At 42.5% G+C, this 27,695-nt stretch overlaps 1 protein-coding gene across 7 annotated transcripts in view; it reads right to left on the reverse strand.

Annotated features, from left to right (window-relative positions):
* ppfia2 (PTPRF interacting protein alpha 2) overlaps nucleotides 1-27,695 on the reverse strand; it is a 262,245-nt gene that overhangs the window by 44,004 nt on the left and 190,546 nt on the right. For all 7 annotated transcript variants that reach the window (XM_017709122.2, XM_017709119.2, XM_017709121.2 and 4 more), the window contains 6 exons: nucleotides 19,462-19,566; nucleotides 6,221-6,442; nucleotides 5,384-5,530; nucleotides 3,133-3,267; nucleotides 2,341-2,424; nucleotides 1,318-1,449 (listed from right to left, as the gene is read on the reverse strand). In XM_017709122.2, coding sequence (XP_017564611.1) covers nucleotides 1,318-1,449; nucleotides 2,341-2,424; nucleotides 3,133-3,267; nucleotides 5,384-5,530; nucleotides 6,221-6,442; nucleotides 19,462-19,566 — 825 coding nt within the window. The remainder of the gene's footprint in view (nucleotides 1-1,317; nucleotides 1,450-2,340; nucleotides 2,425-3,132; nucleotides 3,268-5,383; nucleotides 5,531-6,220; nucleotides 6,443-19,461; nucleotides 19,567-27,695) is intronic.

Below are 27,695 nucleotides of genomic sequence, written 5' to 3' on the forward strand. Positions count from 1 at the left end.
TGTACACTTAATTTTATAGGTGCCAACTAATTTGTATGAAGCTATAAAAATGTTAGATGTGTACCAAATGATGAACAGAGCTGTAAACTATTCCAAAATAGCTTTTAACTTAAAAGCTGACACCAAGAGTTAAGATATAATAAAATTAATATTGAAAATGCCTTGTTTTTGAAAAAGCACATAATTCAGATAATTCATTATTAATAAATTAGTGTAAATATAACCCCAATGACCCTGAGTAAAATGTAAAGGAAAACAGAATACAATGATTTCCAAATCTCAATAGTCCAAGTTTTTAAAAAAATAATGTGTAGAATACATATCAGATGTTGAAAGTGAGGTGAGACATTTCACCATTTCATAAAAAGCATTAACTCATTGAGAACTTGATGGCAGTAACACATCTTGAAAAGTAAGTGGTACTAATAAAACAGCTGGAGATGCAGTACATAATATCATCAAAAGATTCAGGTCCCTCAGGTCCAAAGATGACAAGATATGATTCTGTACTGGAAATCACTGCATGGGCTCAGGAACACTTCCAGAAATCACTGTCTGTGAACACAGTTCACTGTGGAATCCACAGATGCATGAAAAAGCCGTATCATGCAAAGAAGAAGCCACATGTCAACACGATCCAGAAATGCACGATCCAGACCATTCACCAATAGAAAACATTTGGTGCATCATGCAACAAAAAATCTGGTGAAGAGGACAGAGGACTGTTGAGAGGCTAGAATCCTACATCAGACAAGAATGGGACAACATTCCTCTCCCATAACTCCAGCAATTGGTCTCTTCACTTCCCAGACATTTACAGACTGTTGTTAAAAGAGAGGATGCTACACAATGGTAGACATGGCCCTTTTGACATGCGTTGCTTGCATCAAGTGAGTTAATATTTTATATATGAAATGGTAAAATGTCTCACTTTCAACATCTTATATGTGTTCTATGTTCTATTGTGAATAAAATATGGGTCTATGAAATTTGCAAATCATTGCATTCTGTTTTTATTTACATTCTATACTGCATCCCAACTTTTTTGGAATTATGGTTATAGATATTTACAGCATATAATTTATTAACAAAATATATAATAACAAAACTTGAAATATTTAATAAAACATCTTAAAATACTTTCTAGTGTCTAGCTAAAAGTGTTCTAATGTACACTAAGTTATTACTGAAAAAATAACTATTATTAATATGACAAGTAATTCCAAACTTTTGAACGTATGTATGTGAATATCTATGTACGACGTTCACACATTTGCAGATATGCAGAAGATGAAGAATAATTTCATATGAACAAACCTTCTCCTCTAGCGCTGCCATCCTCTCTTTCAGATGGAGCTGGAGTCGCTCGTTTGACTCTGTAAGCAGACGGTCCACTGTGTCCGACAGACGCTTATTGTGTTCCTCATTCATCTTCTCTCTCTGACGAGCCTGAAGAGAACACATATATAACTGATTGGAAGTACTATTTTGCATATTTAATACCGTAAACATATTTGAATCCCTTAGACTGAAAGGACATATTAGTTTCAAATAGTTGTACAAGAGTGATCTTTAGTTCTCTGAAACTGTTTTGGAATTATGTTACTCATCACTTCTACTTCCTAGAAAAATTAAGCTCACGGTTAATTACTTTACTTCTGCATTACTCTCTAAAACCCAAATGAAGTTGTAGCAACCAGAAAGTACAGGAGAAAATCCAGTACTTTCAGTACATATAGTCCTTTTAGTATATATTAACCCCATTAAAAGCCCAGGTTTATTATATACTAAGGCTTGTTATTCAGTATCTACAGGGACTTCAGTACTAACCGGATGAGCTATTCTTATGTTATAGAAGTGTGTAATGAAACTGACCATTTAAGGTACTAAGATACATCCAATCAGAGTAAATATCATGTTTGTTGCAATGTCTGCTTTTGAGCAAGACAGCCAGTTATGCTTGATTAAAATTTGAACCGCGAGTGCTATTTGAAAACATCGAAACTAGTTGTTGTAAACAATTCAAAAGCAGTCTTCACATAAAATATTCAAGAATTCAATGTTTGAAACTGGTTGACCTCTATAGAAATAATACATGGTTTAAATACACCATTTGTAAATCATAATGTAGTTTAGAGACATCTGATTAGCATAAGTAATGAAGTTCTTATTAACTCAGTGACTGTAATACAAGTACAAACATTTTAACTGTAAAGACTACTTACAGAAAAATATGCATTACTGTAACACATTACTTTGTACTGTGTTAATGTTATAAGTTAGTTTTAGTGCAGTTTTGTACTGTGTTGTGTGGTACTGTAGTACTTTGGTAATACACACCCTCAGAAGTTCCTGGTTCTTCTCCTCCAGCTGCCCTTCTAACTGCCGCATTCGCTCTTCAATGCTGCCATGTCTTTCCTCTGCCTGCAGAGTACACGCACACACACACACACACACACACACACACACACACACACACACACACACACACACACACACCAACATAGATATAGCAATAGTTGTATGTATCAGCAGGGGTGATGAGGATGACAGTGGCGACAGTGAAGGACTTTGTTGCACGGTGTGAGCGGAACCACCTGCAGCTCAATGTGACAAAGACAAAGGAACTGGTGGTGGACCTGAGGAGCAACAAGGCACCGGTGATCCCTGTGTCCATCAGTGGGGACAGTGTGGACACTGTGGAAGACTACAGATATCTGGGAATGTATATTGACAATAAACTGGACTGGGCTAAGAACACTGATGCCCTCTACAGGAAGGGCCAAAGTCGTCTCTATTTTCTGAGGAGCCTGAGGTCCTTCAACATCTGCCAGACTATGCTCAGGATCTTCTTTGAGTCTGTGGTGGCGAATGCTATCCTCTATGCTGTTACATGCTGGGGAAGCAGGCTGAGGGTGGCAGATGCCAACAGACTCAACAAACTATTCCGGTGATGTTGTGGGTGTGCAGTTGGACTCGCTGGTGGCAGTCTCGGAGAGGAGGACACTGTCTAAGCTGCAGGCCATTACCAATGACACGGTTTGAGGTAAGTGTGTGATGATCAAGGCATATAGTTTCCATAAATGCATCAGGGTGTGTGAGGGGGGCCTTATATGTGTATATGTGCATTACCTTAGTTAGTGCTGCTATCCTCTGTGCGAGTTCAGCCTCCACCTCTGGCAGTGTCTCTGCTTTTCTTATGGTCTGCTGCAGCTTCTGCTCAGCTAACTCCAGCCTTTCTTGCAGCTGCCTGTTCTTTTCCTCCATCTGACACACACATATACACACATAAACATTACTTCTGCTTGCTTTCATTCATTGTCATAATGTGGAGTCCTAAGTGTATTATATTCATGTAAATACTGATATGTAATATGTCCCATATGTATAATATATAAGTGCTGGAAAATTGCTATTGTGGAGATATGTTTTTCTTTGGACAGTGACAATATGTAAGCACGTAACAAGATTTTTCTAAGCCTAATCTTAACCGAACCCTAATCTATAAGAAATGTTTTATGTTCTTTATTTTTTTTATTTAAACATCTTTAAAGTTTCTTCTAGTTGGTTCTGTATGTCAGCTCTGTTTTGATCTGCACAAACAACAAGCACAAACTTACACACATAGTTACTCATGGGTTTCAGGACTTTTAATAGTGCAGCTTGAAATAATATCCATCTGTTTGTCCAGGTAATAAACTGCATCTGTATATTTCAAAGCAGACCTAATTTGTTTCTCCTCAACCATGATTTTCTTCCCGCTGATGGGAAATAAGAAAATTCATGTCAGAAAATCAGTTAAATGGTCCATCTGTGACAAAAACAAACAGAGACAGTGTGTTTAAATGGACAATTTACCAATATGGAAAGGAAGCACAGAAGAGTGTCATGGTGACACTGTCCAATTACGTCTATATCAAGAAATGAGATTCCTTCATGGGAGCTTACAGATTATCAGCAGAAAATATATATGCTGGCTATCAGAAGTTTAGGAGTTAATGTCATTTTAACCATAATATCAGCAGGAAAGGAACAATCAGTTTTCAGGGTGATTTGTTAGTTATCAGTTCAAAAGTTCAAAACAATAGCCCAATCAAAGAGATGCTGTGTCTGATTTGAATTCCCCTTTAATGAACCTAGCCTGTCAAAGTCAAACTATTCGAAAACATCACTCTATAATTAATATTTTCCAAATTCGTAAAAAATGTTCTGCAGTCATACTGCTTCCATCAGCATAATGTGTATGTGCAGTCAATGCTTGCAAATCAACAAAGAATAAGTCAGTTTGATTGGAGGTGTTGATCTGTACCAAACTGGTAAATTATCTTTACATAACTACATTGTGAATATTGCACCAGACTACACAACGCAGGAGCTAAAAACACACAAATCCCTAGAATCATACAATTATCTAGTTTGTGGAAAGGTCAGCAATATTCTGAGAGGGTGAGTGATATTCTGTCTTTTGTACCATCAACTGCACATAGTCATGATCACAAAAGCTGCATACTGATGTATGAACAGGTTAATCAGTGTTAGCTTGATATTACGTCATGTAAACCCTGTTAATGTTCTCTCTACTGCATTCACTGTCTAGCTAAAAAATAGTTATCAATCAATGCCAACTGTCCATAGTGCACAATTCTAAACACTCAAAATTGATCATAGGCATATTACAGAATTGACCCTTCATCTAACTGTCTACCTGTGACAAAACAGATGAGATGGCTGATTTTTTTTCCTTATTATTCTCACTATCCAAAGATTTTTGCTTTGCTTCCTCAGCTCTTCAGACCGCCATTGTGGAGAAAAATAGCTCAACACGAGATAAGTTCCCAAAAAAACGGAAAACATTCTTTCTAATATTGAATTAATGGAACAAAATGAAAAATTACCCTGCACAATCTGGCCCCACTGTCGTCTCACAGCAAGGAGGGCCTGGTTTAGATCCCTCAACCTGGGTCATTTGTGGAGTTTGTATGTTCTCCCTGTGTGTGCGTGGGTTTCCTCCCACAGTCCAAAGGGATTCAGGTGAACTGGACATGTTAAATTAGCCTTAGGTGTGTATGTATGTGTGTCTGCCCTTGGATGGACTGTCAACCTGTCCTGGGTGTGTCCTGCCTTCTGCCCAATGACTGCTTGGATAGGCTCCAGCCCCCCGCATATCCCAACAACTTGGATTACTGTTTATTTTAGCATTATTACTGTCACTACTTCTATGCTTGCTATTAATTCCACACAGAATGTTTAGTTTTAAATGTTACATGCTTTGGCAATACTGTTCTTAAGATAGCCATGTCTATAAAAAAGCTTTACATTTAATCAAACGGACCTTTACAGACAGAGGAAAAGAGTTGATGATGGCAAGTCCCAGTGGACTGACCTGTCTGAGGAAAGCCTCCTTATTGGCTAATTCGTTCTCTAGTTTGTCGCTGATGTCATGGAGTGAGGTGGACTCCCGCTGGGCACTGAGGTAACGTTTCTCCAGAGTTACAATCCGCTCTTCCATATCCTCCTTCTGACACATGGCCTACACACACACACACACACACACACACACACAAACCATCATATTCTTTATTAATGTCATTGTTATCATCATCAGCATCATCATCATCATCACAAATGTCACCATCATTGTTCTTATTATCATTTTCATCATCATCGGCAAAATTATTATGAAGCATCAGGGACTATAGCTGGAACTATACCTGTTGCCTAACCTTGGCACATTTACCTTTGGGTAAATTAATGTTTATCGCACTTGACACACACATATATGCATGTACAGTACCAGTCAGTCATATCTACTTATAGAAAGGTTTTCCTTACTATTTTCCTTATTATTTTCCACATTTTAAAATAACATTGATGACATTAAAACTACAAAATAACCCATATAGAATTAGAAGAGAACAAAAAAGTGTTCAACAAATCTAATATATATTCTATTTTTGAAAGTACACACTAGTGAGCACACACACACACACTAGGGGCAGCGAGCACTTGCACGGAGCAGTGGGCAGCCCTATCCACAGCACCCGGGGAACAATTGGGGGTTAAGTGTCTTGCTCAAGGACACCTCAGTCATGGACTGTTGGCGCTGGGGATCGAACCGGCAACCTTCTGGTCACAAGGCTGGTTCCCTAACCTGCAGCCCACGACTGCCCCACAATGACTGATAGCATAAATAAACAAACAAATAATTAAATAAATCCACCTCTTTGATGTCTCTCTGGTATTTGTTGTTCATCTCTTCGCTCTTGATCAGGTCTTTCCTGGCCGTCTCAAGCTCCTGCTCCACCTCGCACACTCTGGATGACAGAGAAGACATCCTGTCCTTCATCTGAGCCAGCTCAAAGTTCTGCTTCTCCAGCAGCTCCTGCAGCTCCACAACCTGACCAGCCTCATCGCCAGACTCCAGAGAACCATTCGACAAACGCTGCAGGAAACACACACATACACATATGAACACAAAAAACACCAGTAAAAATGAGGTAGCGTCTTCTACAGACTAAAAGATAACAAATTTAAATGCGTAATTTTTTGCAAATTTTAATGCACAATTTCTATTTATTTGTTGAATTTAACTTATTGGATTTTTTCCAGTATGTTAAATTCAATAAATAAACAGTAATTGTGCATTTAAATGTGCAGAAGAGTGTTTGCTGTAGTGGATGTGAATTTTTTTTCACAAAACAATAACCACTAGCACCCAAACTTTTGCACATGACTGTACATGACATAAACATTATGACAGCACAAATTCACCACAGACACTACATTTCCCACAGTGTCCCAGCATCCCTTCCAAAAGACAAACTGTTCTCTATACAGAGCTTGCAGTCATTCAAAGAAGTTGCTTAGCAACGGCGTCTCAGCAGAGTGATTCAGTGTTTGTGAAAAACATATGATGTTTTGGCGAAATAACAGCACAGTTAGAATGCTTCTCAACCAATCAGCTTGTGTGGCCAGAACTAACTGTTGTATAAAAGAACTGCAATACATTCTACTATTTAGAATTCTAATATTTAGTTACACAAAGTAACTACATGCTGTAATAGACATTATTTCCATATACTGAGCCATGTAACTACTCCATATTCAATAGTTGGTTAATTGTACCTACATTCTTCCTTATGCTGTAACAAGAGTAGTGTGAAATAAAATCTTACCAAATAAATTCCAGAAATATACTTGATTTTACATTTACATTTACATTTATAGCATTTAGCAGACGCTCTTATCCAGAGCGACTTACAAGAAGTGCTTTGTCTATCTAGAGAAAGTATCTTTGCTAGTTACCAATAGCTTAGAGATAAAGACAGTCCTGAGCTCAGATACTGCTAGAAACAAATATGTCACTGCAGACACCAAGAGAAAAAGAAAGAGTTGAACGCAGAACTCTGTGCCATTCAATGCAATAGAATAACAATAAGATACAATACAATACAATAAACTACAATACAGAGTGCAGTACAATAAAATAAAATAAATCGATTAAAATGTGCATATTGTTTTTTACATGAATAAATTATATTACATCAACATAATACTGTATCATCATACAGAATCACTTGAGTTTGTGATAAAGTACATTAACGTGTTCAGCTATCTATTTAAATCAGACATCATTTAACCATTGAATTATATATTAATTTATTTAAATAAGTGTGCCATAATTAATTTATTAGCATAACTATATCTCACATATAAAATCTGGATTCATTTATTCATTTATGCAGTCCTGATCACAATGCATATTCAACTACTGGCGCTGCTGCAGTATTTAACAGAACCATTCCAGCTGCAGAGCTTTTATCACACGTATTGAAAATTTCAGCACATCAACACAGCACTAAAATTAGCAATTCTCTACAGTGCGCTTCACAGCAGAACGACAGGCAGCTAAGAATAACTTCTTAGACAGCAAAGCTGAGCTTGAAACCTCCCTTTAGAACACTGGTGCATGGTGGAGTTTTGTTGAGAATGTTGGTGTTTGGTTGAGAATGATTGTGTTTGATACAGAATAATAGTGTTTTGAGGGGAATTATGGTGCTACATGGAGGATGAAAGTGTTTGGTAGAGAATGGTAGCGTTTGGTGGAGAACGATGGTGTTTTTTGGAGTATACCAATATTTGGTGGCAAATGATGGTGTTGGAGAATCATGGGTCAGTGTAAAAGGCATTTTGGTATTGCAATGTCCAGTGTTGTCTGTTTGCCCTTGTAGTTATTAATGATCAAGGCAAATATGCAAACGCATATACTTTAAATGTGTTTAAAGGAGGCCGGTGCAGAGGGATGGAGCGATCCTTCCCCTTTTCTCCTTCAAAATTTCTTGTTTGCTTGTTCTCTCTCCTTCTTTTGGGAATTTGAGGGGCAGATGCTCATCCACAGCCACCCATCTGTGTACACTGCACTAATTGGATCTCTCTCTCTGTCCTCACTTCTGTCCCCCATATTCTCTACATCCCCACTTCAACTCAACTCAACTCACCTCACCTCATCTTTCTTTATGTAGTACATGTAGCAGCTTTACATAGCATATTACGCCTAACATATACGTAAAAATGAAGAAACAGAAATATGAACTATAAAACAAACTCAATATTCAATTCAAGGAACTATTCATTTATCTGAGCTGAAACTGCTTCTTGGTTAAGTCAGGATTTTCCAAACTAATCTCTGTCTGCTGCATCTGTACCACACTATTACCATACATATCATGCCCCCCATGCTAACGGAGTTATGCCATAACTAAAGTTCGAGGAAAGACCAGGTGTAAAACAACTCCTTCTCAATTCTGGCTTCCTATAAATACTAGTCCTTCACTCTTCTTTCTTGTGATGAAACTTGCACCCCACCTCCTCCCACTTCTCTTCCACCTTATCCACAACTGTACATAATATTTAATATATAGGGAGGTCAGCCTTCTAGTGACCAGCAGAAGCTATACTGAACTCCAGTTCCCCTCCTCTCATTATTTGACTAACCTAGACGTGGTCTGCATTCACAATTAAGTGTTAAACTGTTTCATATGTTTCTCTCTCTCCCTCTCTGTATCATTAAATCTCTGGAAGCAGCTCCTGTATTTGAGCTCTGTAACACTCCCTGCAAGCACGCTCTTGACTCATTATCGCTAAACTTTGTGATTTGCTTATAATCTCTTCTGAGAGGAAGCTCTTTCCTTCAGTGGAAGATAACAACTGACAGTGGTGCAGTCTCTAAACTCCCTCTATCTGCACAGTAAAAGAGCAAGGGATTATTCAGCTCGCCTGGCATTACAGAGCGCTCATCTAGCATCACTTATTGTATCAACTAAAGACAGAGAGGGAGAGACAGACAAAAATAGGGAAAGAGGGTGAGAGAATGAGACAGAGAAAGAGTGAGTGAGAGAAAGATACAGGATTAATAACAGCAGGAAGAGGGAAGTGAGACAAAGAGAAACAGAAAAAAGAGAAATAGGGAGTGAGGGCAAGCGGAGAGAAGGGGAGAGAGAAAGAGAAGAGAGAAATATAAAGATGAAGGGAGAGACAGAGACAGTGAGAAGGAGAAAGAGAGGGAAAGACTAAGAAAGAAACTAAGAAAGAAAGTAAGAGAAACAGGGAGAGAGAAGGTGTTTAAGGGAATTGTTTACCATTTTTCCAGAAGTGCATTTGTGAGGTCAGACACTGATGTTGGATGAGAAGGCCTGGCTCACAGTCTCCACTCTAATTCATCCCAAAGGTGTTCTATCGGGTTGAGGTCAGTTTAGTTCTTCCACACCAAACTCGCTCATCCATGTCTTTATAGACATTGCTTTGTGCACTGGTGCTTAGTCATGTTGGAACACAGGACAGTAAATCTATACTGCTATACAAGCTGTACACTGACTACTTTAAGTTATATCCAAGTTTCATTTCTATAGTGTTGTCCCATGAAAAGATATAATAAAATATTTGCAGAAATGTGAGGGGAACCACAGACAATCGCTTGCAGACCTATCAGCGCTCACAATCTCCCAACAACTAATACTGTCCAACTGTGTAATTTGTCCTATCACTAGAACAATTTAGTTTATAAGCCCAGGCTTTAGTTAATAGCTCGCATTGTTTCTTTGAACTTGCTGAGCATTATATTTCTGATTGCATTTACCGTTTTTTTTGGCCTTTACTTTGTTTCCCTGACTCTGCCTTTTGTTTAACCCTTTTTGTACTTTCGCCCTTCATTTTGGATCTGTGTTTTTGAACCTTTTGGCTTGTTTTCTCGGCCATGTCGTTTGCATTATCCCTTTGTACCTGTCTGCCTGGTGTTATGTGGACTGTCTTACCGTGTTATTTGGATTTGACCCACGCCTGTCATTTGACCGTGTTTTTGCCTGACGATAATAAAACCACTGTTGCCCTTTTTATCTGCGAGTGTCTGAATTCTGTCACAGTTGTCCCATGAAAAGATATAAAATATTTGCAGAAATGTGAGGGGTGTTTTCTCTCTCTCTCTCTCTCTCTATATATATATATATATATATATATATATATATATATATATACACTCACCAGCCACTTTATTAGGTACTATAATGCTAGTAAAAGGTTGGACCCCCTTTTGCCTTCAGAACTGCCTTAATTCTTCATGTCATACTTTCAACAAGGTGTTGGAAACATTCCTCTGAGATTTTGGTTGGTTATTTGAGTTACTGTTGCCTTTCTATCATTTCAAACCAGTCTTCTCATTCTCCTCTGACCTCTCACATCAACAAGGCATTTTCGTTCACACAACTGCCGCTCACTGGATATTTCCTCTTGTTCAGACCATTCTATATAAATCCTAATGTTCTGATGCTCGGTTACCACCTGTACATGCATATATATATATATATATATATATAGGCATGTAGAGGTGGTCAAGACAACTTGCTTCGCACACTCTTGGCATTCTTCTGATGAGCTTCAAGAGGTAGACACCTGAAATGGTCTTCCAACAGTCTTGAAGGAGTTCCCAGAGATGCTTAGCACTTGTTGGCCCTTTTGCCTTCACTCTGCGGTCCAGCTCGCCCCAAACCATCTCGATTGGGTTCAGGTCCGGTGACTGTGGAGGCCAGGTCATCTGGCGCAGCACCCCATCACTCTCCTTCTTGGTCAAATAGCCCTTACACAACCTGGAGGTGTGTTTGGGGTTATTGTCCTGTTGAAAAATAAATGATGGTCCAACTAAACGCCAACCGGATGGAATAGCATGCCGCTGCAAGATGCTGCGGTAACCATGCTGGTTCAGTATGCCTTCAATTTTGAATAAATCCCCAACGGTGTCACCAGCAAAGCACCCCCACACCATCACAACTCCTCCTCCATGCTTCACGGTGGGAACAAGGCATATAGAATCCATCCGTTCACCTTTTCTGCGTCGCACAAAGGAACCAAAGATCTCAAATGTGGCCAAAGCACAGATTTCCACTTGTCTAATGTCCATTCCTTGTGTTCTTTAGCCCAAACAAGTCTCTTCTGCTTGTTGCCTGTCTTTAGCAGTGGTTTCCTAGCAGCTATTTTACCATGAAGGCCTGATGCACACAGTTCCCTCTTAACAGTTGTTCTAGAGATGTGTCTGCTGCTAGAACTCTGTGTGGCATTGACCTGGTCTCTAATCTGAGCTGCTGTTAACCTGCGATTTCTGATGCTGGTGACTCGGATGAACTTATCCTCCGCAGCAGAGGTGGCTCTTGGTCTTCCTTTCCTGGGGCGGTCCTCATGTGAGCCAGTTTCTTTGTAGCGCTTGATGGTTTTTGCGACAGCACTTGGGGACACTTTCAAAGTTTTCCCAATTTTTCGGACTGACTGGCCTTCTTCTCTTAAAGTAATGATGGCCACTTGTTTTTCTTTACTTAGCTGCTTTTTTCTTGCCATAATACAAATTCTAACAGTCTATTCAGTTGGACTATCAGCTGTGTATCCACCTGACTTCTGCACAACACAACTGATGGTCCCAACCCCATTTATAAGGCAAGAAATCCCACTTATTAAACCTGACACGGCACACCTGTGAAGTGAAAACCATTTCAGGTGACTACCTCTTGAAGCTCAAGAGAATGCCAAGAGTGTGCGAAGCAGTAATCAAAGCAGAAGGTGGCTACTTTGAAGAACCTAGAATATAAGACATATTATCAGTTGTTTCACACATTTTTGTTAAGCTTATAATTCATATTAAGCATATTTTTTCTCTTTGAACTCTTTGAATGAGAAGGTGTATGTAAGGTAGCATGAGACGGACTCTACAACCCACACAAGTGACTCAGGTAGTGCAGCTCCTCCAGGATGGCACATCAATGCAAGCTGTGGCAAGAAGGTTTGCTGTGTCTGTCAGCGTAGTGTCCAGAGGCTGGAGGTGCTACCAGGAGACAGGCCAGTACACCAGGAGACGTAGAGGAGGCCGTAGGAGGGCAACAAACCAGCAGCAGGACCGTTACCTCCACCTTTGTGAGGAGAAACAGGAGGAGCACTGCCAGAGCCCTGCAAAATGACCTCCAGCAGGCCACAAATGTGCATGTGTCTGCACAAACGGTTAGAAACCGACTCCATGAGGATGGTATGAGGGCCTGACGTCCACAGATGGGGGTTGTGCTCACAGCCCAATACCGTGCAGGATGCTTGGCATTTGCCAGAGAACACCAGGATTGGCAAATTCACCACTGGTGCCCTGTGCTCTTCACAGATGAAAGCAGGTTCACACTGAGTACATGTGACAGACGTGACAGAGTCTGGAGACGCTGTGGAGAGTGATCTGCTGCCTGCAGCATCCTTCAGCATGACCGGTTTGGCAGTGGGTCAGTAATGGTGTGGGGTGGCATTTCTTTGGAGGGCCGCACAGCCCTCCATGTGCTTGCCAGAGGTAGCCTGACTGCCATTAGGTACCGAGATGAGATCCTCAGACCCCTTGTGAGACCATATGCTGGTGCGGTTGGCCCTGGGTTCCTCCTAATGCAGGACAATGCTGGACCTCATGTGGCTGGAGTACGTCAGCAGTTCCTGCAAGATTAAGGCATTGAAGCTATGGACTGGCCCACCCGTTCCCCAGACCTGAATCCGACTGAGCACATCTGGGATATCATGTCTGGCTCCATCCACCAATACCACGTTGCACCACAGACTGTCCAGGAGTTGATGGATGCTTTAGTCCAGGTCTGGGAGGAGATCCCTCAGGAGACCATCCGCCACCTCATCAGGAGCATGCCCAGACGTTGTAGGGAGGTCATACAGGCACGTGGAGGCCACACACAATACTGAGCCTCATTTTAACTATTTCTTTTAACGTTTTAAGGACATTACATCAAAGTTGGATCAGCCTGTAGTGTGTTTTTCCACTTTAATTTTGTGTGTGACTCCAAATCCAGACCTCCATTGGTTAATAAATTTGATTTCCATTGATGATTTTTGTGAGATTTTGTTGTCAGCACATTCAACTTTGTACAGAACAAAGTATTCAATGAGAATATTTCATTCATTCAGATCTAGGATGTGTTACTTGAGTGTTCCCTTTATATTTTTGAGCAGTGTGCATATATATATATATATATATATATATATATATATATATATATATATTACATATATTACATTCTTATAGGCGCCCCCTTCAGCACTTTGTTTTGGACAGCGAGCAACTGCGTGGCCGTGCATAATCGGCGCAGCTGTAGCCACTCACCGGCCTGAGGCGACGCCGGTTTGTTGGGTTTGTTGGGAACCTCAGTTGGGTGAGTAGCTTTGTGATTCCATGTGTGCTAACTGCTGTGCTGTCTCTCTTTCTGCCCTCCTTGAACAGACTGAGCCAATGACTGGAAGCTCCACAAGCTGCTGCCTGGACTCCATCGGGACTTCCCCTCCCGCCACGCTTCTCACAGGACTCCCCCCTGCCGCTTTGTTTTTTCTTTTGATCTAACCTACTTCCCCTCTCCTGTGGTCCCTGGCTCACCTCCGACGCCCCATAGTGGTGGAGAATGCGAGCATGACAGCTGCCTGAAGGACCCCAACCGGAAAAAGGAAAAGGGAGAGAAGGTTTTTTTTCTCCAGCCTGCTATGACATGGAATACAGATGGATCAGGTCATCCAGCACCTTGTGGAGACCAGCCTCGAGCAACAGGCGCCCACCCCCCAGGCCAGACCTAAACAAACGGCCCAACACCTTCTCACCAAACTGACTCCGACGGATGACATCGAAGCCTACCTCCACACATTTGAGGTGGTGGCTGAACAGGAAGTATGGGACCGAGAGTTCTGGGTTGAGATCCTGGCCCGCTTCCTAACCGGTGAAGCCCAGCTGGCCTATTATTCACTTCCCCCAGACCAGACCTCAGACTACGAGGAACTAAAAGGGGAGATCCTGGTGCAAGTAGGGCTCAGCCTGGCGGCCGCGGCAACCATTTATGATCGGTGGGTATACCGACCCGGCCAGCCGCCCAAACAGCAGATGCTCCAACTCCTGCACACCACCTGAGTCTGAGCTAGAGGTCCGAACTCCGGAGGAGGTCGTGGAGCTGGTGGCCATGGAACGCTTTCTCCAGACCTTACCCCCGGAAATACGGAAGGCGGTGGCCATGCAGGAGACCAAGAACCCTCACACCATGGTAGAGGCCGCGCTGCTCCACCCAGCTGATTTCCCTTGGCTCCGGCCCTCCGGCAAGACCCTGCCCATCTCCTGCATGCACGGGGAGATACGGCATTATCCAACCGCCTGAATACGGCTAGAAGAAAACAAACGCCACTGGCCCCTCACTGTGGGTCTCGTCCCAGACCTCCCCGTGCCCCTGCTAGTGGGGCGGGACTTCCCCGGGTTCAGCCAGGTCCACCACCCCGGTCCAGACCTGACGATGGCGCCGCGAGTCCCGTCCGAAGACGGGGTCAGCTCTATTGGCTCGCTAAAGGAGGATAGCGGGGAAGCGAGGCGAAGGTGAGAACCAGGGTGTCACTAATCCTCTCTCCTAGATCTTCCAGCAGGTTCAAGCCGAGGGCGGTTTCGCAAGAGAGCAGAGAGAGGATGACCACTTGAAGCGGGCCAGGGAGAAGGTGGCGGTTGTAGACGCAGTCTCCCATGCTCCTGGACCTCTCCCCAACCCGCAATTTGCGGTGAAAAATAAGCTTCTCTATCATGTGCGCCTGCTTCCGGAAGGCCCCCAGGAAGCACTCATTCTCCCCAGGTCCCGCATCGATGCGGTCATGCACCTGGCTCACCACCACCAACCTACTGTTGGGGACACCTGGCCCAGGAAAACACCTTGGCCCGCATCTTACCCAGATTTTTTCTGGCCCGCCATACACACTGAGGTTAAAAACTTCTGCTGCCGCTGTCCTAGGTGCCACCTCACCTCCCCGGGGAAGCTGCCGCCTATGCCTCTCATCCCACTCCCCATCATCGGAGTCCCCTTCAAGCAGATCGGGATAGACATCGTCGGACCGCTGCCAAAGTCTAGCCGGGGCCACGAATACATCCTTGTGATGGTGGACTATGCCACACACTACCTGGAGGCTGTCCCTCTTCGGAAGGCCACCTCCAAGGTGATCGCCCAGGAGTTGTTCCTTCTCTGTAGCCATGTGGGGATCCCCAAGGACATCATCATCGACCAGGGCAACCCCCTTCGTCTCCTGGCTGGTGGCGGATCTCTGTAAACTCCTGCGCATCAAGCACCTCCCCACCTCCGTCTGTCATCAACAGACTGACAGACTGGTGGAGAGCTTCAATCAAACCTTGAAGCGCATGCTCGGGAAGGTGGTTTCTTAAGACAGGCAGGACTGGGACCTGCTGATTCCCTATGTCCTCGCTGCCGTCTGGGAGGTTCCCCAGGCCTCAACTGGGTTTTTCCCCTTCGAGTTACTTTACTCTCACCGGCCTCGGGGACTTGTGGTAAGAGAGGCGTGGGAACGGCAGCCCTCCCCATAACGATCTGTCATTGAATATGTGCGAGAGCTGCCGCAGCGGATTGACGCGGTGGCCCCCATCATCCACTAACATATGGAGGAGGCTCAGCGGGCCCAACAGCGAGCCTACAACTGCCCTGCCCAACCCAGAGAATTCCAACTGGGAGACCATGTCCTGGTTTTGGTCCCCACGACCACCTGTAAGTTCCTGGCCTGGAAAAACTTATTCCTGCCCAATGTCAGGAACTTGCAGAGTTGGTGGAACAGTTCCAGGATGTGTTCTCTGCAACCCCCACATGGACCCTGGTCATCCAGCATGACATACGGACTGCCATGGGAGTGACTGTTTGGCAGGGCCACGTGTCCCCGAGGCCCACCGCGTGGCCATAGAGGAGGAGGTAGAGCGGATGCTGGCCACCAGTATTATCAAGCCATCCAACAGCCCGTGGTCCAGCGCCATCGTCCTGGTTCCCAAACCGGACAATACGTGGAGATTCTGCAATGACTTCAGGAAGTTAAATGAAGTTTTGCCATTTGACTCCTACCCTCTTCCCTGAGGGGATGACCTGATTGACCGTCTAGGCAAGGCCCGCTTCATTTCCACCCTGGACCTCACCAAGGGATACTGGCAGGTAACCCTCACGCCAGAGGTCTGTCCAAAGACGGCTTTTTCCACCCCTGCAGGCCACTGGCACTGGTTCTCCTGTTCGGCCTGCATGGGGCCTCGGCCACCTTCCAGCGTCTCATGAATGTGGTCCCAAGGCCGCTCCAGGCCTTTGTGGCGACCTACCTGGACAACATCATCATCCACTCGGAAACCTGGTCTGAGCACGTCGGACATCTGAGGAGGGTATTGAGTCAGCTCCGTGAGGCTGGACTCACAGCCAACCCCAAGAAGTGCCACCTTGGGCACATGGAGGCCCACTACCTGGGGTACCGTATTGGCCCCAAGAAAAAAAGGTGGAGGCCATACTCAACTGTCCAAGGCCCAACACCAAAAAACATGTACGTGCCTTTTTGGGGTTGGCTGGATACTATCGGCGGTTTGTCCCTAACTTCACCTCCATAGCCTCCCCCCTGTCTGATCTCACTAGGAAGTGCCAGCCAGAGACTGGGACTGGGACCAGGACTTCTCGTTCCAGGTGCAGCATCGAGCGGGGGTCTTGCATGGCAACGCGGATGCCCTCTCCCACCTGCCAGCCTCCCGCGCTTCGAGAGGCCCGCTTCCTGGCGTGTCTCCAAGGGGAGGGGGGGAATGTGGCCGATGGCCGTCTCACCAATCCGGCCACGCCAGCCACCGCCTGATCTCTGGACTGCTGGACAGCGAGCAACTGTATGGCCCAGGGGGCACGGGGAGAAACAACCCGTGCCTGGCCGCACATAATCGACGCAGCTGTAGCCACTCAGGACTCCCCCCTGCCGCTTTGTTTTTTATATATATATATATATATATATATATATATATAGAGAGAGAGAGAGAGAGAGAGAGATTTATGAGGCTCAGATTGTTCTGTATAACCTGCTCTTCTCTACATGGTTTCGTTTTGGAAAAAACCAAATACATTATATTCTTCTCCTTCTAAGAAATGCTGAGGTTAAAGACCATGACCTTTAACCTTCGAATGCAAGGAATCAATTTGAGCCTGAGCCTCCTCATGTGAATCCTCTGCACTGGATCCAAAGGGAAAGTGAGGAAGTGGCAGCTGCTGCTTAGGACTTGTACACACTGTGTGGGTGTTTAACCCACATTTAAACATACAGAGAAACTGTGTGAAACTAAATATAATAATGTTTGGTCTTGGGCTGGCTTTACACAATTCTCACATAACCTCAGTTGCTTGAATCCTATGTGAAACTAAACAGACTTGAGAAGGAAAATGTAAAGCTTTGTGCAACTCATTCGAAATTCAGCTGCAACAGCTGTGTCTCAACATCATGGAATAAGTTTCAGGAAACAGGCAATCAGAACAACAATTAACACATCACATGATCATATCAAATTCATCATATCAAACATTATCAACTGACTGGACTGATGTCATCAGATCAATAAACAAGAAAATAACAGATGATTGTTTATTGACAATTGAAAAGAAGACACTTTCCTCTGACTGACTCAAGATTGCTGCTACCATTTATTCTTCTTAGACAGCCTGCTGTTATTGTGACGTGTGTGACTTAGCTAAATTAATTTTCTCCTCGCTTCATGGCCCCTATTTTTACACAGCTTCTTGTGTTTCCAGGACAGGATGACAGGAGACATTAGGTAGACTAAACTGTAATACCTGCTTATACGTTAATTTTCAAAAGCTTAACATAGATATAATAGAAAACCAACTGAAATCTATAAGAACCTGCATAGACAGATAAAAGACAGATACACAGATATAGAAAAAGAATGATAACGACAGCTATAACACTGAGATTACAAAATGCTGCAAATACGTATATTAAAGCTGATAGATGACTTTATAGTGACAACAGTACAGGTTTATCAAAAAACATGAGCTGGTACTTTTGTTTACTAGTGGAGTAATCGAATGCCATGTACTTTTTATAAGTTTTAGAAGCTGGCTGCATTCACTGCTTCTCAAAATAAAAGCAATCTCAAACAATAAAATATCAATCTCACTGAATAATGCTGAGGTCTGGACTCCGGGTTTGTCAGCTTACCAGTCGCTTCTTTGTTTGATTTTATGTCCGTTTCCTTTTCTCAGTAACAGCTTCTTAACAGCTACCCATCCTTTTAGACTCATGGTGGTGAGTTGTCTTTTCAAAGTGGAAGGATAGACAAAAACATTTTTCAGATCACAAGCAAAAGTGGAGCTTGATTTTAGCCTCACTCTCAAAACATGAAAGCTTTGAGTGCTGTTTATCAGACAGTGACTTTTTTGGTGGTCTAGCAGGTCTTGCACCATCTATGCAGTCCCATTTTCTCTGCAACTTTTAATCATTGTTGAACTCCAGTTCTGGAAACTCTTTTTTTCCCTTTTTTTACTTCCTTTCATTTGACTTGCCCTTTTTTATGCAAATGAATAAGATTAGATCACATGGTATTGCTAATCTCTTAGAATTATCTCCTTTAGTCATTTTAAATGCACATGAGAAAGAAATGTGTGAGGCAGCTGAGGTGAGTTTGGGTAGTTGCTTATGTGAATGATGGTGTCTCTTTGAAGGGGAGCATAATAGGGGAACAGTTTTTGTTTTGGGAGGACACAGCTGTAACTCACTGTTTTTAAGAGAGAAGATCTAAAGTGTAGCTTTTTGTTATAAAGTTTTCTTGTGTTTCCTTTTATGCTGAATAACTTGTACTTAATGGCCATTTTGACAGGACATTAAATAAAGGAAAGCATGGTCTGTGACTTTTATGTGGTCCTATATTTCATTATGGTTTGAATTTGATGAAAAATTTACTGTTGTGTATAAAATGAGCAAGAGTGTTTGTATGAGTGTGTGGGGCTGTTAGGGCTTATAGCAGGGTTTTCCTTGCAACCCTTAAGCTACAATGTGGAGAATGCTTGTGTTTGGTGGAGAATGCTCATGTTTAGTGGAGAATTTTATGCTGCACTAGGTGCCCACCTTGCCATGGACTTTCTGATCAGTGCCCTCTAGCAGGTCCTCAGCTCCATCTCCTGATGCCACCTTCCTCTGAATGTGAGCATTCTGTTCCCTTAAGGCAACAATCTGCATGGAGAGAGAAAGACAGAAGGAGAGAAAAAACAGATGGAAAGACAGAGAAGAGGGAGAGAGCATAAGTAAAAGAGACTGACAGTTCAAACTTATTATTTTGTATTTATTGTGCTTCTGAAGAGTGAAATGACAATGAGCTATTGCTCTCAAATGTCTGCATTTTATTACTGCTTTTGGAACCCTATAGAAACAAATGTTATAATTGTCTGTAATGCTAATCCATGTAGAGTCCCAATTTATTTGTTCTTTAAATGTGCGTATCAGTATCAGCTGTGGCATGAAGAGATACGCACTTGAAAAATATCAGATATTAGCATTGCCCCATGATTCCTACACCTACCTAATTTTCTTGGTCTTCCAGAGATCCACAGTTCCTCTGATCTGTCATTCTTTAATGACATTTCAGACAGTGGAAATTGCAAGCTGAAAGCACTCTGGTATATTTTGGGTACTTCCTCTGCTTTGCAGGCATCAATTAGCTTCATTTTCCTGCGCTCAGCCCATTGCTAGATACAGAGGAGTCCATGGGTGTTAAATGTTAGCACAATTAATATTGAGTCAGAGAATTTATTATGCCCTTTGTCATCACCAAATCTTGACCTGCCTAATGATGATGAAATCTAAATCGACTGCATTGCGAGTAAACAAATAAACTAAAATAATTCCAGACAAAATAGCTGCCTTCCGTTTCAGACAGACCACTGGGGTTTTCCCTTTACACTCACTGAGAAGAACAGCTTATGCTGCATGTCAGCCACACGCACTGCTGTTTCTATTGCTGACTGAATGCATGCAGCCATTTGAGTGATTACAGTAATTATGCCGCTTGGTGAACCCTCTCTCACCTGCAGCTCAGCAGAAACAGCCTTGTGGCCAACAGCTACACAAACTGACTGTAATTAGAGTTTGTCATTGATGGTGACACGTTATTATCCTTTTCAAAGGGAGATATATATATAAAAAAAAACAAAAAAACAAGCCAATCGCTATAATCACAAAAAACAAAAGATTTCCCCAGTTGCTGGCGAGAGGGTGTGTTTTGTAGGTTCATGTTCAGGTTGTGCTGTTTTCCTTGAAGGACATTTAGTCCTGAACACTGTTGACTCAGCAATCAGCACGGGACCCAATCATTACATTTTAAATGAGTTTCATACGAGTTAAGACTCAAAATGAATTGCATTTTCCTCCAAGCTACCTATTAAACCTGACTGCAGAGGTTATACAGACTGAGTGGCACCAGACTAATAATTCAGCAGGTTCTTCAGAATGAACGGCAGGGAGGAAGAAAGAGCAACTCCATAAATCAACATTAAGGAATAGGAAGGGATAGAGAGAAGAAGAAATAGAGAAACAGAACAGGCGCATTAGTGGCTAGCGCAGTTTTCTGTCAGTTTTCCAGCATAAATGCATCAAATCTGCTGAGAACACTGAAATGAAAAACAGTCAGAGAAAAAAAAAAACATTGATGAATATTTGCTTTCAAATTGGGAAATTAGTTTCCCACTGAGCGTCTTTCCAGTGCTGAGTACAACAGAGCTGGTCTACTCTGATCAAACTTTCCCTTTACAAAGTACAGAAGCCAAAACCTCAGAATTAAACTTTAAAAACCATCAGACTCTCTAGATCAACATAATAACACATTTACATGCTGGTTACTGCAGAAAAGAACTCTTTCAGATGTCTCAATAACAGACATGTAGCTCTAAAACTATTACTATGGTTCTGGAATCCTTAGAATCTACAATTCTTACTGGTGCAGCAATTCTTAATATGCCTCCTGAATTCTTACCATCATTCTGGTATTCTTACCAGAATGGCTCTAGCATTCTTACTGTGGTTCTGGAATTCTTACGGTGGTTTTGGAATTCTTACCATGGATCTAACATTCTTATTGTGGTTTTGGATTATTTACTGTGGCTTTTTTTTTTACCATGACTCTAGTGTTCTTGTGGTTCTGGAATTCTTACCATGGCTTTAGAATTATTAACTGAAGTGGAATTCTTATTATGGCTCTGGCATTCTTACTGTGGTTCTGGAATTCTTACCATGGCTCTAGTGTTCTTACTGTGGTTATGGAATTCTTACCATGACTCTAGAATTCTTATTGTGATTCTGGACTTCTTACTATGCCTCTAGCATTCTTACTGTGGTTCTGGTATTCTTACCATAACTCTAGTGTTTTTGTTATGGTTTTGGAATTCTTACCATGGCCCTAGAATTCTTATAGTGGTTCTGGAATTCTTACCATGGCTCTAGAGTTCCTCCTGTGGTTCTGAAAGTTCTTGCTGTTGTTCTGGGTTCTTACCATGACTCTAGCGTTCTAACTGTGGTTTTGGAATTCTAACCATGGCTCCAGAGTTTAACTGTGGTTCTAGAACTCTTAACATCGCCCTAGAGTTCTAACTGTGGATTTGGAATTCTTACCATGGCTCTAAAATTCTAAGTATGGTTCTGAAATTCTTACCACTATGGTTGTAGAATTCCTGACATTATTAAGAATGATATTATCATTCTTAATGCACATGTTGCAGGAATGACAACACATGTAAACACATTGGCATATCAGTCCTCCCACTGGCACTTTATTGGTTGCTAAAAATACCAGTCATGTTTTCTGTGCCAAAGCCAACCTAAATACAGTTCAGTCTGAGACAGCACAGATGGACAGCAGTGGTGTGGTTTGCATCCCCCAGGCACTGCACAGCACAAGCAAACTGAGAAAGCACCCATAATCTCTCTCTCTCTCTCTCTCTCTCTCTCTCTCACACACACACACACACACATACACACACACACACACACACACACACACACACACACACACACACACACACACACAAGAATGTCAACTCTGAGTGTTTTAAGTAGGCTCAGATATTTCAGTAATGGCAGGATTGACATTCAGCAGGAGGTGGAATATAGTGATGAAATCAGTCAGCGTTGCAGGCATTAAAAGTTCTCAGTATGTCTTTCCTCATGACTGCAGACAACACACAATTCTCATCATCCATCTACAGATACCAACCGCTCTGACATCTGAGACACAGGTAGGAAAATGTGAGTATATTTTTTAATCTCATATTAGATTCCCCATTAAATGCTCATTTAAATTAATTAAAAAAAGATTTAATAATAAAAATATCCATACAATTGACCTAACCAAGTCCTTAACCTAATCAGCCAATGCAAATACGGGCTGGCAGCTTCAGGTCATGTTCACATCAACAATCAGAATGGAGAAAAAGTGTGATCGCAGTGGTTTTGACCATGCCATGATTGTTGAGTTTTCCTATAACTACTGATCTCCTAGGATTTTAAGCACAACAGTCTCTAGAGTCTCCAGTGCAATCAAGAAAAAACATTCAGTGAGCAGTAGTTCAGCAGACAGAAACACTTTGTTGATGACAGAGGTCAACCGAGAAGGGCCAGACTGGTTCGAGCTGACAGAAAGGCTAAAGTGCTCTGTGAGCGCAGAATTCTTACAGAGATTCAAGACTACTTGCTGCTGTTCTAGAATGTTTGTTACAGTTCTAGAAATCTTAAAAGCAGACTTTGTCCAACTCATTTTAGGTCATTTCTTTTATTCTATTATATTCACTTATATTCATGTGATTTATTCAGATAATTAATTAATCTAAGCTTGTAAATACATTTTTCTAGATTTCCTAGGTTCATTATTCAACCAAAAAGCTCCACCCAATCTATTGTGTGAAGTGCGTGATTTGTAGGGGGAGATATCAACCGTTGCCCCTTCTAACTTCAAATGTAAACACATCCAAAAGTCAGGCAAACAAAAACTAAGACAATGTATTCACTTTGAGCCACTCATATCTATGTCTATACACACAGTACTGTTGTAAATGGTCCACCAGGTAGCACGAGACAAACACACACACACACACACACACACACTAGTGCTGTATCCTCACCCCAGGCTAAAGGGCATGGAGGGATTATTTAGCTCCCATGTCGAGTTCCTCCATCCACTGAGCTCAGGTAGAAAACAAGAGTAGGAGGGGAAGGAGGAGCTGGAGGAAATATTACAGGACAAGAGCAGAGGGTCAAAACAATGGATGAAAAAAGTGGGTTGACAAGAAGAAGATGGGTAAGAAAGGTGGTTAGAAGGAATAGAGGGGTAAGAAAGTTGGTTATAAGGAATAGAGGGGTAAGAAAGGCGGTTGGAAAAAAGAGAGGGATAAGAGAGGTGGAAAGAAAGAAGAGAGGGGTAAGAAAGGTGGTTAGAAGGAGCAGAGAGGTAAAAAAGGCAGTTGGAAAGAAGAGAGGGATAAGAGAGGTAGAAAGAAAGAAGAGAGGGGTAAGAGAGGTGGCAATAAAAGAACAGGGGTAAAAAGATGGTAAGAAATTAGAGAGGGGTAAGAAAGGTGGTTAGATGGAACAGAGAGGTAAAAAGGCGGTTGGAAAGAAGAGAGGGATAATAGATTCAGTAAGAAAGAAGAGGGGGTAAAAAGGTAGTAAGAAAGAACAGAGGGGTAAGAGAAGTGGTAATAAAAGAAAAGGGGCAACAATGGTGGTAAGAAAGAACAGAGAGGTAAAAAAAGGTGGTAATAAAAAATGGATAAAAAAGGGGGTAAGAAAGAACAGAGGGGTAAGAGAAGTGGTAATAAAAGAACGGAGAAGTAAGAGGTGGTAAGAAAGAACAGAGGGGTAAGAGAGGTGGCAATAAAAGAACAGATGGGTAAAAAATGTGGTAAGAAAGAACAGAGGGGTAAGAGAGGTGGTAATAAAACAACAGAGGGGCAAAAAAGTGGTAAAATTACTCAAAGAAGTACCAAAAGTTATTATCAATCCTATTCTAACTATAGTAAACTCCATACTATGTACCTATGTACGCCATGTACCCAAAGCTAAACTAAACTAGCTGTTAGTAAACCTCTGATCAAGAAGCCAAATCCTGATGTTAGCATATTGTCTAATTACAGGCCTATTTCTAACCTACCATCTATATCTAAGATCTTAGAAAAAGCTGTGACCCAACAACTTAGTTCATATCTACATAAGAACCACGTATATGAAAAATTCCAGTCTGGATTCAAGTCACATCACAGCACTGAGACGGCTCTAGTTAAGATAACTAATGATCTTTTTCTTGCCTCTACGTATCCCTGATAGTGCTACTTGACCTTAGCGCGGCTTTCTATACAATAGACCACCACATTCTCCTAGAAAGGTTAGAAAACATGGTTGGAGTCACAGGGACAGCCCTATCATGGTTCAGATCTTACCTATCAGAACGTTATCAGTTCATCAGTTGACCTTAAGTCAGTTTGTCTTTCAATTATTCAAAAGTAAGATATGGAATTCCGCAGGGCTCTATTTTAGGACCATTATTATTTACTCTATACATGTTATAATTACACAGTTATAATTAACCATGGCATTAACTTTCATTGTTACGCAGACGATACACAACTGTACATATCAGCCAAGCTTGATGACAAATACAGATTAAAGAAAATAGAGGACTGAATAAAAGACATGAAAGGCTGGGTGTTATGTAATTTCCTCCTTCTAAACAGTAACAAAACAGAAATTCTCCTTCCAGGTCCAAAAGTGGCAAGAAATAAATTATCAGATTTAATTTTAAATCTCGCTGACTTTCCAGTTACACCTGGCTCAGCAGCAAAAAATCTGCACTACTCTCAGGATATGTCACAAATCTGTCACTACTGTCACTAGCAGGAATTTAAGCAAACTTCAGCTAGTCCAAAACGCTGCAGCCAGGGTCCTCACTAAAACTAGAATTTGCTCATATCAGTCCAGTGCTATCATCACGTCATTGGCTGCCTGTTAAATTCCATATTGATTATAAAATTCTTTTATTGACATATAAAGCCCTACATAGGCTCACTCCTGAGTACCTGCAAGACCTTATTTCCTATTACGAACCATCGCGACTACACAGATCCCAGAGTGTTGGGTTTTTAACAGTTCCCAGAATTCAGAAATCTTCAGCTGGTGACAGACCCTTTTCTTATAAAGCCCCCAAACTCTGGAATGATCTTCCAGAAAATGTTCGCAATCTTCAAATCTAGACTGAAAACTCACTTGTTCAGTTTAGCTTTTGGTAGGTAATGTTCCCCCTTAGATAAAGGCAGCAGATCCAGGGGTCCATGGACACAGGGAATTATATTAAACTGAGACACTGAGGTGCTGTCGTCCCACCGCTCGCACGCGGTCACTCAGGTTTGTGGATGGTGGAGCGGAGGGATGCCAATTGTTTCAGGGTGCTCCATATGTCTGTGTGTCCTTCTGGTTCTCTCCTTTTAGTTAAGCTGTTAATAGTCAGATCTGCCAGAGTCATTAGCCACACTCCGGAAATGTTCACATTCCCTGTTTTACATACGAACAGACAGAATAAAACTCAATGCCTTTTTCCGAGTAAACGACTGTCCACCTGTCCGGCTGGACACTGATGGATGACTGACTGTCAAGCTCTCGTTTATCCATTTCAGACCAGCTACCCACGCCTCTACTACCGCCACTTGCCTTGGACTAGGTGCCTACCCTACATTGAAGTTTTCATAGATTCCTATTACTACTACTACTACTACTATAAATAATAATAATAATGATAATACACTGCTCAAAAAATAAAGGGAACACTCAAATAACACATCCTAGATCTGAATGAATGAAATATTCTCATTGAATACTTTGTTCTGTACAAAGTTGAATGTGCTGACAACAAAATCACACAAAAATCATCAATGGAAATCAAATTTATTAACCAATGGAGGCCTGGATTTGGAGTCACACACCATATTAAAGTGGAAAAACACACTATAGGCTGATCCAACTTTGATGTAATGTCCTTAAAACAAGTCAAAAGAGGCTCAGTACTGTTTGTGACCTCCACGTGCCTGTATGACCTCCCTACAACGCCTGGGCATGCTCCTGATGAGGTGGCGGATGGTCTCCTGACGGATCTACTACCAGACCTGGACTAAAGCACTAAAGCAGCCAACTCCTGGACAGTCTGTGGTGCAACATGGCGTTGGTGGATGGAGCGAGACATGATGTCCCAGATGTGCTCAATCAGATTCAGGTCTGGGGAACGGGTGGGCCAGTCCATAGCTTCAATGCCTTAATCTAGCAGGAACTGCTGACACACTCCAGCCACATGAGGTCTAGCATTGTCCTGCATTAGGAGGAACCCAGGGCCAACCGCACCAGCATATGGTCTCACAAGAGGTCTGAGGATCTCATCTTGGTACCTAATGGCAGTCAGGCTACCTCTGGCGAGCACATGGAGGGATATGCGGCCCTCCAAAGAAATGCCACCCCACACCATTACTGACCCACTGCCAGACCGGTCATGTTGAAGGATGTTGCAGGCAGCAGATCGCTCTCCACGGCGTCTCCAGACTCTGTCACGTCTGTCACATGTGTTCAGTGTGAACCTGCTTTCATCTGTGTAGAGCACAGGGCACCAGTGGCGAATTTGCCAATCCTGGTGTTCTCTGGCAAATGCCAAGCGTCCTGCACGGTGTTGGGCTGTGAGCACAACCCCCATCTGTGGACGTCAGGCCCTCATACCATCCTCATGGAGTGGGTTTCTAACCATTTGTGCAGACACATGCACATTTGTGGCCTGCTGGAGGTCATTTTACTGGGCTCTGGCAGTGCTCCTCCTGTTCCTCCTTGCAAAGGTAGCGGTCCTGCTGCTGGGTTGTTGCCCTCCTGTTGTTGGCCTCCTCCACGTCTCCTGGTGTACTGGCCTGTCTCCTGGTAGTGCCTCCAGGCTCTGGACACTACGCTGACAGACACAGCAAACCTTCTTGCCACAGCTCGCATTGATGTGCTATCCTGGATGAGCTGCACTACCTGAGCCACTTGTGTGGGTTGTAGAGTCCGTCTCATGCTACCACGAGTGTGAAAGCACCACCAACATTCAAAAGTGACCAAAACATCAGCCAGAAAGCAGAAATGTACTGAGAAGTGGTCTGTGGTCCCACCTGCAGAACCACTCCTTTATTGAGTGTGTCTTGCTAATTGCCAACAATTTCCACCTGTTGTCTGTTCCATTTGCACAACAGCATGTGAAAATGGACAGTTTGATTTCACAAATGTTTGATTTACTTGGAGTTATATTGTGTTGTTTA

Source organism: Pygocentrus nattereri, chromosome 1 (genome assembly GCF_015220715.1).
Source record: "Pygocentrus nattereri isolate fPygNat1 chromosome 1, fPygNat1.pri, whole genome shotgun sequence".
NCBI classification, from domain to species: domain Eukaryota; kingdom Metazoa; phylum Chordata; class Actinopteri; order Characiformes; family Serrasalmidae; genus Pygocentrus; species Pygocentrus nattereri.